Source organism: Hipposideros armiger, unplaced genomic scaffold (genome assembly GCF_001890085.2).
Source record: "Hipposideros armiger isolate ML-2016 unplaced genomic scaffold, ASM189008v1 scaffold_650, whole genome shotgun sequence".
NCBI lineage: Eukaryota > Metazoa > Chordata > Mammalia > Chiroptera > Hipposideridae > Hipposideros > Hipposideros armiger.
In genome coordinates, this window is record NW_017732000.1 from 450,400 (window position 1) to 468,732 (window position 18,333).

The following is an 18,333-nucleotide window of genomic DNA, read 5'->3' on the forward strand; positions in this document are numbered from 1 at the left end:
GGCGATGGCCGGCCCCGGCCGCGGGGTGCGTCCCGCCGGCGGAGGCCCGGCCAGGGGAGGGTGGGGGGCGGAGAGCACCCTGCTGCGGGGTCCCCTGGTAGGACCGAGTTGGGGTGAACGAGAAACAGACGGAGCCCGGCGTGTGCTGCCCACCTCCAGGGCGGTGGCCGCGGGGCAGCCAGGGATCGCCCGGGGCCGGGCACAGGGAGCCGGAGCCGATTGTTCGAATTCTTGTCTCCCCGAGTCGTGGTATCCCCAGCCAGTTTCAGAACTTTTTGCCCTGACGCTTGCTTTTTTTCTTAAAGAAACAAGAGCTGATACCTAAATCGAGGTTCTCAGCAGCAGCAGTGCCAAGGAGTCGAGCAATGTTCTTTCTTGTTTCTTGAAGCATGAAAGGATGGAAGTGTCAGGAGTGCGTAAATTCCCGTCCCACACAGCTAGTATTTTGATGACTTACTTAACAGCTGTTGAATGTGGGTAATAAACTTTGCAAGGTGAACGCGTTAACGAACAGCCTACGGTGTTTCCCCCCAGCTCCCCGAGACACACACGCCCATTCCCTCTTTCCCTTTTTAAAATTTTCTCCATAGCCCCATTCGATAGACTGATTATTTTACTTATTTGTTTTCTCCCCCCTCCTGGGATGTAACCTCAGTGGGGGCAGAAATTTTTGGTTTTTACTAGTCTTATTGCCAGGGCTTAGAATAGTGCCGGAGATGTAGGAGGCGTTTTAAAAAATATTTGTCGAATGAGTGGCATTAGGAATTCTTGGGGGAAAACTAGTTGAATGAGACAGCTAGTGACCAAAAGATGAATACAGTTTTTAAGTGGCGTCCGTGTGGGTTTTTTAAGTGTTATTGGGTAACTTCATATTTTAAATTTATTTTTGCTTCTCTTTATTCCTGATAGTGCCGTTTATATCCACTGCGAAGGAAGGAGGTAGTAGGTATAGTGGAAGTAGCAGGGAACAACATAATGTTGCATGCTTCATTTTAGGCTTGGCCTGTGCTCCTTACCTGCTGAGTGGTGACCCTCCGTTTTTCTGCTCCGTAATATCACCTGTGCTGTTCTCATAGCCATTGTTGCAATGAGCAGATAGTATGATAAGAAGGCATTTGGTTTAAAGTACAATATGAATGTATGATAGTATGAAAAGTGCAATGCTCCACATTTGTACTCCTGGCATTTTGTATTTATTTATGTTTTCTGCTTTGGTATTAGAAGTAACACTTTTATATGTGCAATATATTCAACAGTTTTGTAAAACTTGCCATAACCCGTCTCCACATAAGAATTCCTGACTCTAAAAATATAATTTAGGAGGAGTATTACCTACAAGGTATGTTTGCAATGCTTTGAATGAAATGGACTCTAAATCTGAAGTACTGACACTTAGAAATGGTATAACTTTGCTTTTATGTAAAATATTTCATATTCTCTGGTCATGTTTCTAGGGAAGTTCACCACCTGTACCTTGTCTCACGTGTTAATGATTTTTTTTTTAACAGTGAGTGGATTTTCGCCTTTATGTAAATCTGTAAAATTTGTAAATCTAAGTAGACACAGCAAAGACCTAACTAGAAGTTTTTAAAGTCAGGTCAGAAGCGAACATTAAAGTAGTATACAGAAGAGGGAAGTTTGTGCAGGTTGTACATTTTACCATATGTTAAAGTTGTAGGATTTGAAAGCATGTTTTCTATGTATGGGAAAAAATTCACGAGGTTGGTTTTGCTGTTTGACTTTAAAATAATTGCTGCTGAATCTCTCAAAGTTAACATAATTATAGAATGACAGTATTTATGCTAGAATAATAGAGAAGTTGATGTCTTTACAGTAGAACTGTTAAGCATTTTGTGTAAATACATTGAGGAAATGTCAGAGGATTTATGGTGAATTTGACAAAGCAATAACAGATACTGTATTACTAGCCAACATGAAGACTCTGTGTAGATATACTACGTAGAAGCACAGATGATGGAGCTTGGAGCTTAAGGGTTTCATGTTCAAGTTCGGGCTTTCCAGCTGCGAACTGGGTGGCCTAGGACACGTCATTTAACTTCTCATAGCCTGTTTTCCTTTTCTGTAAGACGGGGCTCACTGGCTTACTCTGAGAACTAAATTAACTAATATATATAATGACTAGTCCAGTGCTTGGCTTACAGAAGGCATGCTATAAGTGGTAGTTCTTATTATTCCTCAGATATTTATCACAGTGGGAAAATACAAGATAGCATTTTTATGTGAGAGCAGGGTCCAATAGTTAGCATCTAAAGAGATTATATATACTGACAAATCTGATGAAGTAGTAGTCTGTTGGGGAAAATGTAAGAGTTTAAATTTCCAGGAAAATTCACGTTATCAAAAATTGCTTATGAATTTTGAAATCATGTTTTTAGTACAGTCAGCATCTGTCCACGTGATGCAGATCATGGTCTCCAGTTATCAGCTTCACATTTGAGTTAGGAAAATCTGAAGAGTCGAAAAATGTTAGGATACTTAGGAAGTTTGCTGAAAGTGAAGCTGTAGAAGAGGAGTTAGAGGTTTCCAAGAGGAATATTTTTCTCTGGAAGGGAGATACTTTCCAGATATTCGGGAGTATAGGCTGTGTGGACCACGCAGTTTGGGGGGACAGTTACAATTACCACTATCATAGAACAGTTTTAGGGTTTGTTTGTTTGTTTTATTTTTAAACATGACTTGTCTTAATAATGCCAACATTTTCTCTTTTTTTTTTAAGAACTTAATTTTATATAAGCTGGTGGAGAAGTGGAATTTGATATTCAGAAACTGTCTTTATCTTTCAGGCACCCAGTCAACGTCAACCTCTAACAAGTATAAAATAGTTGTATCTCTCTATAACAAGAAAAAATGCCAAACCCCAGTAGCAACTACTTAATTAAAGAAATATTACTACATTCATGATGTTGCATACAACATAGAATTAAACAGTTCATTAAATTTATGGTAACCTGTTTAAGATGTATCTGAGTAAGTCTCATGTTGTTCTTATAAATGGAGAAAAGCGCTATAAGTGTCCAGAACTGTCATAAACTCAGTAATTTTTACTTTTTAATGCAGTATATATTTCTGTAGTATATTTTATTCCAAACTGATTTCTCTTGCTATTAATTAATTGTAAAATTAGTTTAACTAAAGCAATGCTGGCAGCAGTGTGAGGCTTAGGGGCCCTGGAAATGGCTAGGAGAATGATTGCTGGTTTCATTTTTCTATAAACTTTTTTGGGGAGTGTAGTTTGTATTTTTTTTTTCTCTTCTTATTCTACTTAATGTCACATGCTAGACTAACTGGAGGCCAGACTATAATTTTATTTGGAAGCTTAGCATAATCTAATTTTTGCTTTTGGAATTTGATATTGAATTTATCGTTGAAGAATTTCTCTTGTCATTTGTAAGGGACTCTTAAATAAAAGTGGTCTTAGCTATGGTAGTGGTGACCTCGTATTCTGAACTAGAAACAGATGTGGCGTGTGTGTGTGTGTTTATGTTTATGTTTTTATATATGAAGTCTAAACAAAGATATTAAAAAATGAACTTTAGTAATCAGTCAAATTTATTAAAAATAATGGCATGAAAGCAGTGATACCCTGGAAACTTGTGCCATCATTCTGCTGTAACGCATCCATGTGAATGACCCAAATTGTAACAAGAAGCCTTACTGGCCTTTTCTGTTCAGGTGACCTTTACGTATCTACTGCAGTTAAGCAACCCGCTGTAGTGGTCAGACCCTGGACTTTGTCACGCAGGCCTGCCTTGTTTCCAGATCCTGAATTCCACTATAGCTTGGCTCAGCCACAGCGTCCCCATTCCTCCCCTCCCGGTGCTGCTGCGCATCTGCCAGCTCTCCAGCTAGTCCACGCGTCCACGGTCCCTCAGCCCCCTTTCCGTTGCTCCAGTGTACTAGCCCCCTCGTTGCCTTGCTTTTCCCGCAGACTTTACTTGGCCACGCTCTTCCCAGACCCTCCGCTCCTTTTCCTCTTTGCCTTTCTCCCTGTTCACCCTGCAAATATCCAACCATGGATCCAGCCGACCCTCTGCCTTTTCTGTCTCCCCATTCGTGGATTGCTAAGGGTTGCAAGAGAAAGGCATGTACTCGTGCTGATAGATTATTACAAATCAGAAGGTTTCTACCTTCAGACATCAATAACACCCACTGACCTTTGTACTTGTCCGTGGCCAGCCCCTTTCCTTAAAGAAACTATATAAAAACTCATCATTCAAGTCCCCAACAATGCTTCACAGATGACATTGCTTTTTTTCCACATGGAAAATAAGAGTGTATCAGATGTGAATTTCTTCACTTGCCTGCCTTATGAACTTCTCTGTCTCGTCCATTATTACCTTCTTGGTCTAAGGGGAAAACTCTTCGATTAACTTCTAGCTCTGTCCTTACATTTCATTCCTTCCAGATCTTTCCATCCATTATCTCCTTCTACGTTTAACTTCTCCCTTTTTCCTGGCACCTTCCCGGTTGCCCCCACACAAGCTCAGTCTCTCCCACCATAAAAACAACATAAGTCTTGACCTGGCACCGACTGTGAGGTACCACTTTGTTCCTCTTTTTTTCTTCAATTTGCTGTGATGTGGCTTTCGCTCTCGCTGCTTTGTTGGAATTACTCAAACCATGACCACTGATGACTTTTTAAATTGTCCAGTCATTGCACTCTTTTCCTGCCACATCTCTTTTGAAACTTTTGACTTGATTAACCACACTCTTTTGAAATGTTTCCCCCTTTGCTTTTGGGGTGTTAGGCTCTCTGCATTCTTTCTGCCTCTCCGATCATTTCTTGTCTTGCCACCAGCTTTTTCTCTGCCCACGGCACAGTCTGATGGCCTATTTGTCTACGAATACTGTACACTCTCCCTAGACGATGTGTGTACTGCCACAGCCTCAGCTAGTACCTGTGCATAGAACTGCACGTGCACGGCCCCTGAGGTGGGAGGCATGCAAGAGTCCAGGGGGCAGGAGGAAATGTCCCAGATGAGGCTGGAGGCCGAGGGGAGGGGTGAGCCCGTGGGGTGTCGTGCGGGCCACGTTAAAGACTGTGTTCTTTAGTCTAGAAAGAATGGGAATCCAGTGAAGGATTGGGGGGGGGGGGCAGGGGGGGCATGGGGAGAGGTGCTAACATGATCAGAAGATGATTCTGCTAATATGGATCCAAGGAGGCTTGAGTGACCACTTAGTAAGCCACAGCCAGCGATTTTTCCCTGTCCTCAAAATTCTCCTGTCATGCTAAAATAAAATCTAAACTACTTAGCTCAACAAGGAAGGCCCATTCTAGCACTCGATAGCTTTTCTAGGCTTTTCTACCACGTTTGATGTGTGCCCGTGCCAGGCCTGTGTTTACTGCTGCTTAACCTCTGCACTTTCCGCTTCCTCTACCTTCACTGCCCTCTTCAGCCCCCTTGTCAACTTTTATTTTCCAGCGAGACAGCGCTCACACCACCTCACCACATCCTCTGAGAATCCTTTCCAGAACATGCCTCAGTCCCCACCCAGGAAAAAAACAAAAACCAGAGAACTTCGTATTTATCCTGAGTGCCCATTGGCGCTGATCTACAGTATTATAACAATTTGTTTACCTGTCTTCCCTGCCCTACTAACCTCCTAGTCTTCGGGGATTGTATCATTCATCTTCGTTACCCTTTCTTGTCTAACACAGTGCCTGGTGCCTATAAATATTCAGGAAGCATTCCATTTTTCTATTCTGACCGCTTTTACCAGTAGTCGGGTCAGTTACATATTTATTGACCACTTAGCTATGCCAGGTGTGTGGGAGATTAACACACACACACCGCGGAACCCACCTTCAGTCCATTTTTGTCATGGGATCTGTGCTTCCTTTTATTAATGTACATTAAATGCTTTTCTTGGTGGGATCTGTGTATTCATTGTACAGGTCTAGAGTAGAGAAACATTATCTGTCAAATCAGTGTTTACTGGAACTGCAGAGTGTCTCGAAGTCTTCAAGTGAGGAATGAATTACACAGTCTCTAAATGCACAGTGCTCTGGTCAGTTATGTAACTCAACTGCCCTGGTAATCAGGAACCCCACTTGCGCCTGTCAGGGTGCCACAGCAACTGGGGTGCACTCCATTCTTAGATTTGGAGACAAAACTTGTAATATGTTTCCCTGATCTATCTGGGAGGTCACAACTTGACTTGATCTTTTTTTTTTTTCCTTTCTAGATAACAGCAAAAGCTGCTATCATTTTTGTTACTCTTCAGTACAATGTTACCCTTCCCGCAACAGGTAGGTGGCTTCCTTTTGTAATGTTCTGTGTACATAGAAAGGTCAGTCGGACAAACTTGGAAATTTCCATAAACTTCATTAATTTTCTTCATTAATTTTCACAAGTCTCATTCGTGATTAGAACATTACTATGATGATTTTTATAATGTAACATCTGATGTTTTTGGTGGACTGTGTCCTATATAGTATGTGAAAATCAGTTTTTATGTGTTTAATGTTTGTTGTATATTTTTGTAACTGGGCTTGAAATTCCATCAGAGAACTTTTTGTTGCCTTCTCACCTTTTCATAAGAAAATCCTAAGCATAGATAGTTTACATTTGTTTCAAGTGTCATTGTTCAGTCAAGGTTTGCGAAGGCACGATGTTTAGATTGAGGTTTTACTGGCCTGTGAGTTGTTTTGGACCTGCAATAACAACCAAGCCTACTTTATTTTCACTTTTTTGTTTTTGTGCTCTACCTATGACATTATTTTGATTAGAGAGGATGTCAGTAAGCTCTAGGGGATATTTGTTAATAGTGCCCAAACTATACCTTGAGGTTTTATTTCAAAAAGGTTTTCTAAATTATATTATGTGAAAATCAAGTTGTTACTGGAAGTTGATGGTAGTTGAATACAGCAATATAATTAACTAGCATGGGTGAGGGATGGGGTATTCAGTTAATAAAATATTAACATATTCAGGCAGTAAACTTGCCCTGAACCTCTCTATTTAAAATGTAAGATCAGATATATAACACTGAGTTGGGTTTTTGTTCAGTTATATAGTTTTGTAAATATTTTATTTAATGACTTAGATATCAGATTACTGAAAACCACAGAGTTGTTTTGAAATTTGAAAAAGAATGAAGCACTTCTACCAATTCCCAAGTATTTGATTAAGTTTGGTTCTGAACAGTTATAGCATATAAGGATTAACAACAATTTCAAGTAGCAGTTGCCTCTATCTCTGCTGCTTATAGATCAAAACTAAATCATATGTAGGTTAAATCAGTTTTTCCTTCAGAATCATAATGTGATGTCTAGTTTGAAAGACTAGAAAGTAGAAAGTTTCAAAAATTCATTGAAAAGACAGGCAAATGGACTAAGTATAACTTTGAGATAACCTAAGTATAACCTAATCTCTACCCGTGGGATAATATCAGTTTTACAGCCTTCCCAGGGATCTGAGTGTGGCCACCCCTCCCATTTTTTTGGTTTTTGATGGCTGTGACTAACATGTGTCAAGTCTTTCCGAAGCTTTTGATTTCTATTAGATAGTCTCCTGAATTTTCTTTGCTCCTATGACTCAAGATGTCCAAAAGCAAATTACCATGATGTCTCTGTAGCACTTATTTATTAGGTCAGTCATCTTTTGTTTGTTTCCATAACTGTGTTGTACTTGGTGCTGTTTTTATAATCTCATGTATATTTTTGTGTCTGTGTGTCCTGTCCTTTTTGGCCTTCAGAAGAGCAAGCCACTGAATCAGCGTCCCTTTATTACTACGGTATCAAAGATTTGGCTACAGTTTTCTTCTACATGCTAGTGGCGATAATTATTCATGCCATAATTCAAGAGTATGTGTTGGATGTAAGTATACAAACTTAGAAATCTACACGTTGCATAATACTAGCTCTCCATGCTATGCTAGATAGATATTTAATGTATTTTTATTATCTTAATTATTCATTTGTTTTTATTTTTAGAAAATTAACAGGCGAATGCACTTCTCCAAAACGAAACACAGCAAGTTTAATGAATCTGGTCAGCTTAGTGCATTCTACCTCTTTTCTTGTGTTTGGGGCACATTCATTCTAGTGTCTGTAAGTATGTACTATGTTTAATTTTCATCTCTCAAAATGCTTACGTTATATACCCAGAGCAGAAAACGATGTCCTATTCTTTAATTCTCATAAGCAATTCCTGAACCTTAGAAAAATTCCTTTTCCATTGTTCTTATCCAAGATGAGGAAATTCTGCTATTGAACTAGCATAAGTCAAGTTTCATCGATAAAGTTCTTTTAGTTAGTTTTTTATACAGCAAAAATTCTAAATTATGTTTAATGTTTCAGAAAGCCTTACTCGTTTTTAGTCAATCTAAATGTTATTTTTATATCTTGAGGTCATTTGCAGAGATCTCTGTATTAGCAAAAAGGGGTCAGTGATACTTTTGCTAGGTTACGTGGGTGGTAATGTTTCTAGTCATTTCCCCCTTTGAAAAACAGTTCAGATAATTTCCCAAGCAACTTAAAATGGGGATTAACTTTTCAGTTGATGCTGTTTAAACCTTCAAGCATATCATTCTAACTCATGAAGGGAGGACGCAATGTCTACTTTAAGATTAGTAATAGCAATCCCTTATATTTACGTGAACTCCAGAGTTTACATATTATTGAGTTTGTCAGGCCACATAATTTTTTTTAATCACCGTGCTAGAGTTGAATAAATAGGCAGAGTGAGTTTTCCGGGGCGCAACACTTAATGTTGGAGACAGGCCAGAACTTGGCCTTTTCAGTCCGTGCTCATTCCGTTTTACACTGCTGCCTTCACGGTACTTCATAGGTACCTGTAAGTTTCAGCTTAAAAATCTATCTTACACATTTTTTTAAAAGCTTAATAAAAGTGTTACATTTTAGTAGGAAATATTCTCATTAAAGATAGGTCACTTTAGATTTTTTTCTTTTTCTTGCGCAGTAATTCTCACTGACTAAGAAAAAGGTTTGGTTAGTATGTGGACGTAATCCTAGGAAACTTGGCAGCGCCTTGGTCGTCCGTCTCCTGTCAGGTGCTGCCTCTTTCCTGAAGCCCTTCTCTGATTACCCGAGATAGCATTCATCTCTCCCACAGCTCTTGTACCTCGGATATGTACCATTACTGTTTTTCGGTTGTCTGATGTTTGTTTCCATACATGTATTTTTTTACTGGATTGAAAGAATTTAGAAGGCCGGGAATTAGGTCTTAGTTAACTTCATACCTCTCATATTAATTTATTTATTTTTAAGATTTTATTGGGGAATTGGGGAAGGGGAGCAATGTTGGGGAATTGGAGAGGGGACCAGCCAAGATGTTCTTCAATCTTCATTGTGGAGGGCGCCAGTCGCCATTTGGCTTCCGGTCGGCAGCTCGTGGCCTCTAAGCTCAAGGTGCTGTGTTCAATCTTAGTTGCGAGTGGGCGTAGCCACCATCCTATGTGGAAGTTGAACCAGCAGCCTTGTTGTTGAGAGCGCACGCTCTATCTCTCATATTAATTTTCACTTCACTGAAGTAAGCAATTCAACTGAATCAACAATAATGAAAACAACTGGAAAGTTTGACTTCACTAGGCTCTTTGGAAGTCGATGTGGGGAGTTGTAAATGTGCAAGAAATGAAAATATTGTCTTGTTTTCCAAGAAGCTTACATTGTACTAATAGACTGATTTTTCTATCTTCTTTCTTAGGAAAATTACATCTCAGACCCAACTATCTTGTGGAGGGCTTATCCCCATAACCTGATGACGTAAGTAGCTGTTGGCAGGCTTTTCATAGTTAAGGATCATGGTCATGTCACTTTTAAGCAGAATTCATTCTTATTCTCCTTAGGACCTTAGGCAAATGTATACAGTAGTATGCCTTTGGCAGTCCCGCTGCCATAAGAAAAAAAATTCTTGAGTGCTTTTTTCATGCATAGAAGCTTTTCAACTGTTTGTTAGCTTGAGGAAACTGATTTTAATAATCCTAATTTAGTGCTATTTTCCCTTTCTTCTCCCTCATCCTTTCTCCTCCTCATGGCTCCATCTTCTCCATACTTTGCTCCTTTTCTTGGCCAAGTCTCTTCACTCCTTCCGCTTCTTATTCTCTTATACTGTGAGCTGGAAGGTAGGATGGTTTCTTTTTTATCTTTCTAGCCCCCAAAGTTTCTGTGCAGTACTGTAAGAAGCTTAGAGGTTGCAAAGACATTCAACTAAATTATTCATTCTTCCAGCTTAGCTCTAGTCCAGCTGTTCCATATTTTTCTTGAATTTCAGCCTATGTTGTGTTTCGTTTTCCTGACTTTGTCATTTTGGTGTAGAATATGTAGCTTCCATACATTGTCTTGACTGGTCTATAATGGTCTCGTTTATGGAAGCTGAGCGTGTGCCCCTGGCCATGGAGACTGCCTGTGCCTGGACAGCAGTAGAAACTCTCGTTGTTTTACAGCCTTTGTGTGCCAGGCTACAAGTGCTTATCGCCTAGATATTTTTCAGGAAATGCACTGTGATGTAAGAATCGAAGACAAAGATGATCAGGGAATAATATGACCATGCATATCTTTGGTTTTTTTTGTTGTTGGTTTTTTTTTTTAGATTTTTATTGGGGGAATTGGGGGAAGGGGAACAGACAAGTTGCTGTCGTCTTGTTCTTCAATCTAGTTGTGGAGGATGTTGCTTCACTGGCCCAAGTTGGCACCATCATTGCGCTCTTCCCGGGCGAGGCAGATCAGTCGCCGGCTTCTGGACGGCCGCTCACCGCGGCTGCTTGCTGCTCACGCTGGCTGCTGGCTACATACGGTAGCCCATGGCAACCCACTGCCACAGGGACTGCAGCCTACGCTGTCGCCGGCGACTCATGGCAGCCCAGCTCCAGGTTGAGCTGTTGTTCAGCATCTTAGCTGTGGAGGGCAGTGTCACTGGCCCTCATATGTGGGATCCGAACCGGGGCCCTCTGGCATCCCAAGCGAGTTCTTAACCATCGCGCCACTCGGCCGGCCCTGCATATCTTTGTTTTAAGTCCAGCAATAATACCCCCTCTGCTGAGTCATTCTAACTTTTAAAAATTAGATTTATTCAATGAACTTTTATAGAATGGGGTTCTAAACTCATTTGTGACTCGATTTCTCCCCGTCATCCCAGAAATTATTTCAGATTGGCTTGTGTTTTCTATTTTAGCCTCCTGGAGAAGTGGGAGAGGGAGAATAAAGAGAAAACAGAAGGACTGAGGGACATAATGCAAAAAGGAGACTTGATTCTAGACTGACTAGGATGTGTCTTACACCTCTCTAGAATCCTGGTTGGCTTCCATTTGTTTGGGGCTCTCAGGGTTCCAACCAGGCAGAAGAATTGCCACCATGTTTCACTAAGAAAAAGTCAGGGAGTATTTGAGATTGGGATTATCCCAGTTTCAAGTGATGTTGACTCTGTGCACCTTGGCTTCTGTGCCAGTTTTTGCCTTTCCCACCTCCCTTTTGGTGAAACCTTGTAGGTCTGTGACTTGACTCCCTCAGCCGTGTTCCTGTCTTTTCTGTCGCTAACATGACACATGAATCAGTGTGAATTAACTGGTAGACAAGGGGCTCCAGTTCCTCCCAGCTAGCTCGCATCTTAACAGGGTTCTGCAGGAGATGTTTAATCCAGAGGAAAAGATTGATGGTGAGAATATCCCAGGGAGACAGGAAGTGACTGCGGGAGGTTATTTTAAGGTACACAGAGTGTTGTGCGGGGGCCTGAGATGATAACACAAACTCGCTACCTAGCATATCCTGATTTCCATTGTTTGTTTTTACTTGATTCTTTTTAAAGTATTATGCTTTAAAAGGTATTTTTTACTTTCTTGTGTTATGCAGATTTCAAATGAAGTTTTTCTACATATCACAGTTGGCTTACTGGTTTCATGCTTTTCCTGAACTCTACTTCCAGAAAACCAAAAAAGTAAGCTGGGATTTTGTGATTTAAAAAGTTATCTTGTCATTTTTTCCTTTTTTGAAAAGTCCTTCTAAAATTAAATATTTCCTTCTGTCTGTAAGCTCCCTCTCACCTCAATTCTTCCCCCATTCTTCTCCCAGCTCCCCTCTTTCCACAAAGACCAAATATCCTTAAGTATTTATTGAAAAAAAACCTTTGGTCATTATTTTAACTTACAAGGGGATCTTTTACATTTAACATACTAATTGTTCATTTTAAAATTATATTCACAGTAATTTAAAGTAAATTAAAATTTAAACAAATTTTGAAATGTAATATTAGTTTCATATTATTGATATTCTTAGCAGTTTCACAAGTGAGACCCAAAAGATTAATCGGACTATCCTACAACTGACAGTTCCTTGTGTAAGTCCCAAAGAAAAATTCAGTATTGAAAAAAGCGAACGATAGTTAAATATTTCACCAGTGAAGCTTTTCCTGAAATGGGTGGAGCACTCCCTTTTTAGCATGTGGAAAAGATGTTTGTTTTATTTGAAAAAATAAACTGCTAAAGCACTGCAATATTCTTTTTTCTAGTTTTGCCCTCGGTACTTCTGAAGTCAGACTTCCATGACATCACAAATCAACTTTATCTCCTTTATTTAACTCTTTCTCCTCTGAAACCCATACTAGCTCCCTGTTGCTTTCAACTAAAAGCCACTCACCTGTGCTCTTGGGGTTTTTCTCATCTGTGCCATCCCCCAAGCCAGGTCCCTTTTCCTTCTGCTCTCTCATATGCTTCCTTCACATTAATATCCTCTAGTTTTATCATCACAACACATCAGTTATTTTTCCTGGAGTACCTTTTCCCTCTGATAAATGAATCAAACACTTTTGTTTGCTTTTTTGGGGAGAGAGTATTTTTAAATTCCATATGTGAAATCATACATGGGTGAGGATATGGGTGAAACAAGTTTGGTCATGAGTTAATGACTGTTGAAGTGGGTTATGGGTCCATGGGAATTCATTGTACTCTGTTGTATATATATTTACATTTTGCCACATTTAAAACATTTTTTTATTGCCTTACTTTGAGAAGCTTTCCAAAATAGAAGTGTAAGAACCCCTTCGATAACCAGTTTATCTCTGCCTTCTCAAACACCACATACTCTTATTTCTTTATGGACTGCCAGTAGTTAATTCATGAGTATAGGTACCTGATTTGCTACTGCTTTGTTTCTGTGTTTTTGTGTGTCCTGTGTGTCTGTCATTGATGTTGTCAGCTGTGACTGAGAAACAGCACCAACTTAGAGCCCTTGTACTGTGGCTTGAAAGTTCTTTTTATGTTGGGGTTTTTTTTCCCACTCTCTACTTCCTTTTTTTTAAAGACTTTATTGGGGGGTTGGGGGCGGGGAACAGCCAAGTTGTTGTCCTTCAGTCTTAGTTGTGGAGGGCGCAGCTAGCTCAGCTCCCAAGTCCAGTCGCCATGCAGCCGCTCAGTTCAATCTTAGTTGCGGTTGGGCACAGCCCACCACCCCATGCGGGAGTCCAATCGAAAACTTGTTGTTAGGAGCACGTGCTCTCACCAGCTGAGCCATCCTGCTTGGCAGCTCACTGGCCCATGTGGGAATCGAACCGGCGATCCTGTTGCTCAGAGTTCACGCTCTTAACCAACTGAGCCACTCGGCCAGCTCTATGTTGATTTTTTTAATAAAGTAGAATGTTTTTCTCCTTCAGTTGATTGTAAGGTTTAGGACGATGATGCATAAAACCTTTAACCTAGAACTGTCTTAGGATAAAATGCTTAGACTCAAAATTTCCAGTAGCCCTTCCATGTTCAGTAAGTACCTTGTGTGAACTAGAGATGTTTTAAAGCTGCACTGTCCAAAACAGTAGTTTCTTGGTCATACTAGGCTTATCGCAAGTGCTCATTAGCCATGTGTGGCTACACTGTCTACCACTGGACAGCAGAGATAGAGATCATTTCCACCACTGCAGAAAGTTCTGGACAGCACTTCTAAGAATCTCATAGTATCTTGATCTCTTAGTACCATGGCTTAAATATTTAAAGCTTTCTTTGTGTACTTTTATACCTATGGACACAATACCTCTAGGTTTCATTATTAATTCCTATGTCTATATTTTGTTCACTGACGATGTAAGTAGAGGGACATTTCAAAGTAATTGTTCATTTTAGTTCTCAAAGCTCTTTTCTTATCAGTTCCTGCCAGATGGCATTTCTCCAGAAATGCGATCTCATCTTTATGGAATAATTTGCATATCTTAGAACTTGACTGAGACTATTTTTAACACCTACATATTGCAGTCAAAAGTAACTGTTTCAAGTAATTAACATAATTTGAAAGTAACAGCTGCATATGTGTTAAACAGTTTCTTAAAATTTACTCTGAAAATTATTTTTGGAAGAACTCTTTACTGGAAGAAACTAGTGCAGTGATTGTTTTGAACTGATCCTACAGAGAAATGAAGAAAGAAAGGAATACTGTTGGTAGCAGTTCAAGAGGTATATTAGTCACAAGTAACTCAGTTTTTTATTTTTTAAGGAGAATATTTTAGTTACATGTAATATATATGCTTCAATATAAACAGTCTTCCATTTTGCCCATGCGAAGATTCAAAATGTAATTTCTTAGCCAACTTAAATATATGAGGTTTCAGGGAACTGGATGAAACAGCCAAAGGTTTTTATTTCTAACATTAAGTGTATTTAGTTTAATTATATGTCATATAAAATATATTAAATTAGAAATAAGGCCTTTTCCCCACTCCTACTTCATGAAAGCTGTATTCACGCTTTTCATATGCGACCATGTTAATGTTATTGATCACTAGAGCCACTTTTTGAATCCTCTCAGTTTTGCAGAGTGCATCTTCTTTACTTCTAGACCTCTGAAGCATTTAGAAGTGATACTGATTGAGGATTTTAAGGCTTTGTATCGGCTGACTTTTAAACAAAAAGATGTTGGAATAGCAACCAAAAATGTCTCTTGAAGTTACTTATAATTTTAAAATTTGGTGTATTATAAGTGCATTATATTTATTAGGTTTTCCATGCAAAATGAGACTATCAGAATTTTAAGTCGTCATCCATGATTTCATCCTTATGTAAACTACATGAACATTAGCATCAAGAAAATATAAGAACTTGGCAAAGCTTTTCTAATAACTCATTTTCATTATATATTTTTTCCATTCAAGTATAAAAAGTTGGTTAATCTTTCAACAAACAAATAAGCAAAACCTCATTTCTGTCTCCAGAAAGAAAAAATTTGTTTACATAACAAAACTATAGGATTTTGTGTGAAAATGTCTTGAGAAACAGAATAGCTTTTTCTCAGTCACTTTTACATTCATCCAGATGCTAGACTCTAGAACGGTGATGAGCTGCTTTTGGCTGTTTCCATGCTGTAATGTGGTCAGGGAACTGAGACCATGCGCTCCCTCTAAGAGGCCATCTTTCACCAGCCTCCTCTGTTCTCCCCAGCTTCCTAGACCCGATGGGGACATGTAAACTCCATGTGTAAGACCGTGGTGCTGGGCAAGGTCTTCGTTGATGGCCTCAGACATGTAAGCACCCCTCCAGAGGACTGGAGAATGTCAGAGGAGTTTGGCCTAGAACAGGGATGCTAAAAGTAGCCATTTTCTAAATGAGATCTAGATAGAATTTCTCATTTAAAAAATCATGCTACAAAAAAAATAATAAAAAATAAAAAATCGTGCTACATCACCCCATTACCTTTGTATTTTTAAAATAATATGGCAGTGTTGTTTTTTTTGGTGTGTTTTTCTTTAAGCTGAGCCATCATGCCACCTGTTGGCAGCTCAGCTCGGGCCAAGACTCGAATCACTGTTGCTCAGAGCTCGCACTCTTGAGTGAGCTCTTAGCCAACTGAGCCACTCGGCCGGCCCAATATGGCAGTGTTTTTAATCTAGGGTGTGTGTGTTCTCTAATTCCCCACAATCTCCACCACTCCCTGCGGTATTATACTCATCTCTGTCACTCACTTATTTTTGCTTTTTCTCTGGTTAGGCTCGGAGTGTACAAACATTGCTTTAGAAATCACAGCTGAGGGGAACATTACTAGAAAACTTTTTCTTGATACTCTGTCCTTTTGAAAGTAGTAGAAACTGCTTTAAAATCTCTTGCTAGGCATTTAATGGTTGTGAAGATGGAAGGTAGTGATGGTGTTTTACTCACCATTCAGTGAACTATCAAATAGTCAGGACTAGAGGCACAGTTGAACCTGAATTTAGAAAAGAGGTTCTGCGTTTTTCCTTCCCTAATGGCAAGCACAACCTTACTTTACCTAATTAAGTTGAGATTTCAGACAAAAGATAAGAGAAATGGAATAGTTTATCAAATTGTAGTTTTTTTGTAGCTTACAACAGTGGTTTTAGATTTGTCAGAGGAAAACAGGCAGCTAGGTTCTCTGCTAAATAAGGTAGTTTTAAAATGTATTCTTTAAATTTAAATCTTTTTTTTTTTTTTTTTAGTAAAGGGCAGTGTCACTGGCCCTCATATGTGGGATCTGAACCGGGGCCCTCTGGTGTCCCAAGCCAGTTCTTAACCATCGCGCCACTCAGCCGGCCCAATTTAAATCTTTTTTTAATCCTCCCAAGAAGTTATCCTTCAATAAAACAGTTTTTCCAGAAGTTATCTCAACAAACTAATTTTTTGCATTGATTTACACAAGTTTTTATGGAATGAAATGAGTTTAATGTTCAACCAGCAATTAAAAACTAAAAAGCTTTCATTTATGTTTTGAGGATCCCCCGGTCTGTTTTTTCCTCAGAAATTTGCAGCATCGACAAGCACATTTGAAGGAATATGGCAGTATTTCCCATATCAGGTCATTTACACGCCACCTTGGTGTAACTTAAAATATCTTATTTAAAAAATTATAGTTAAAGTATTTTGTTTTGTACTGTCTACAATCATTTTGTACAATACCAATGATATACACACGACACTTTGGGAAACATATGTATAGCAGATCAAATTTCATTTATAATACTACAACTGAGATGTTCTGAAATGATTGTGAGAGAGTTAAAAAGGTTTCCTGTGGCTGAACTTAAGCGGTTTTTCTCGACACCTTTCTCCCTCTCTCCTTTGGGAAGGAGAAATATGTTATTGGAAGTTTGGAAATTATGTGGAGAGGATCTTAAGACTGCTTATTCTCCGATATACTTCTCTCTACAGTCGGAAGAATCACTTTGTAAACTTGGTAGCGTGTCTTGGGAATTTTCCCCAAGAGTCCCAAAACATGGTACTACACATGGTACCATTCAACTGTCTGTCCTGCCTTTCTAACACCCATCTGCATGCCATTCTTACTAGAGAAGGGTTTTCAGTATCAAAGCTATACTTGTAAAAGCTCTACACTCTCTCAGAAAATTTGACGTAGTAGCTGTCTACTGAGATGTAGGGGGGAATATAGGCCCAGTAGAGACCTGTGCTCTCACAGACTAGATGCCGGTGATGAGTTTAGTGAGGAGGCAGAGGAATGCAGGTCAGCCTGCCACCATTTTAATAATTTTAATTACATGAAGAGTACTCACAGGCGCATAGGGCCTCCTAAACTCTGCCAGGCTAGCACAGCCATATATGTATAGGTTTTCCTGCCATCCAAAAGGACAGCGTTTCTGGGAAACCTTTCTTAAGCTGAAATAGCAGAAAGCAGAGAATCAGTTAATTACCTTAGGACACATCGTGTTAACAGATGCGCAAAATAAACTGAGGTAAAGCGCAGATGCTCCCAGATGTGGTTCGGAGCTATGGTGGCCTGATGCTGATATGCTGGGCGTGGTTCCCCGGAAGGAGCTGGGCGGGGCCACCTGCTTGGGGTGGCGCTGCCTCCTAATGGCTCCTGCAGAACAAACGCTGAACGCTGTTTTCACTTTTCACCTTTTTTCATAATCCTCTTCGTATTTCTTTCGATTAGCATAAACAGATACTAATGTAAGTCTTTCGTAAAGCAAAGTGGCGTAAAGCGAAAAGCTGGGGGATACCTATATACGGAAAACAGCCCAAACCAGAGAGTAGAAGTGAGAGCAGGCATTTCATAAATTAACAAGTGTTTATTGGGCCCTTCACTGTATTTTGCAAACATTTTTTACTACCGCCCAAAATGAAAAACTAGATTTTACGTCATAATTGCATGTGTGTGTGTGTAATCTGGAATACAATTTTCATGAGACAGTACAATGTGCCATACATTCTAGCATTTTCTATTCCATTTAATTTTTTTTTTTTAAGATTTTTATTGGGGAATTGGGGGGATGGGAACAGCGCTGGGGAATTGGGGGAAGGGGAACCGACAAGTTGATGTCATTTTGTTCTTCAGTCTAGTTGTGGAGGACGTTGCTTCACTGGCCCAAGTTGGCACCATCATTGTGCTCTTCCCGGGCGAGGCAGATCAGT

At 39.7% G+C, this 18,333-nt stretch overlaps 1 protein-coding gene across 2 annotated transcripts in view; it reads left to right on the forward strand.

The window, feature by feature from the left end:
• The window catches only part of TRAM1 (translocation associated membrane protein 1), a 27,118-nt gene that overhangs the window by 711 nt on the left and 8,074 nt on the right, over window positions 1-18,333 (forward strand). Inside the window, exons 1-6 of one of the 2 annotated variants that reach the window (XM_019626003.1) lie at window positions 6,253-6,271; window positions 7,565-7,613; window positions 7,720-7,841; window positions 7,958-8,074; window positions 9,690-9,748; window positions 11,831-11,915. In XM_019626003.1, the coding sequence (XP_019481548.1) occupies window positions 7,791-7,841; window positions 7,958-8,074; window positions 9,690-9,748; window positions 11,831-11,915 (312 nt within the window). In that variant the 5' untranslated portion in view covers window positions 6,253-6,271; window positions 7,565-7,613; window positions 7,720-7,790. Of the gene's footprint in view, window positions 1-6,207; window positions 6,272-7,564; window positions 7,614-7,719; window positions 7,842-7,957; window positions 8,075-9,689; window positions 9,749-11,830; window positions 11,916-18,333 lie in introns of those variants that run through there. The other variant, XM_019626002.1, reaches the window with a different exon arrangement.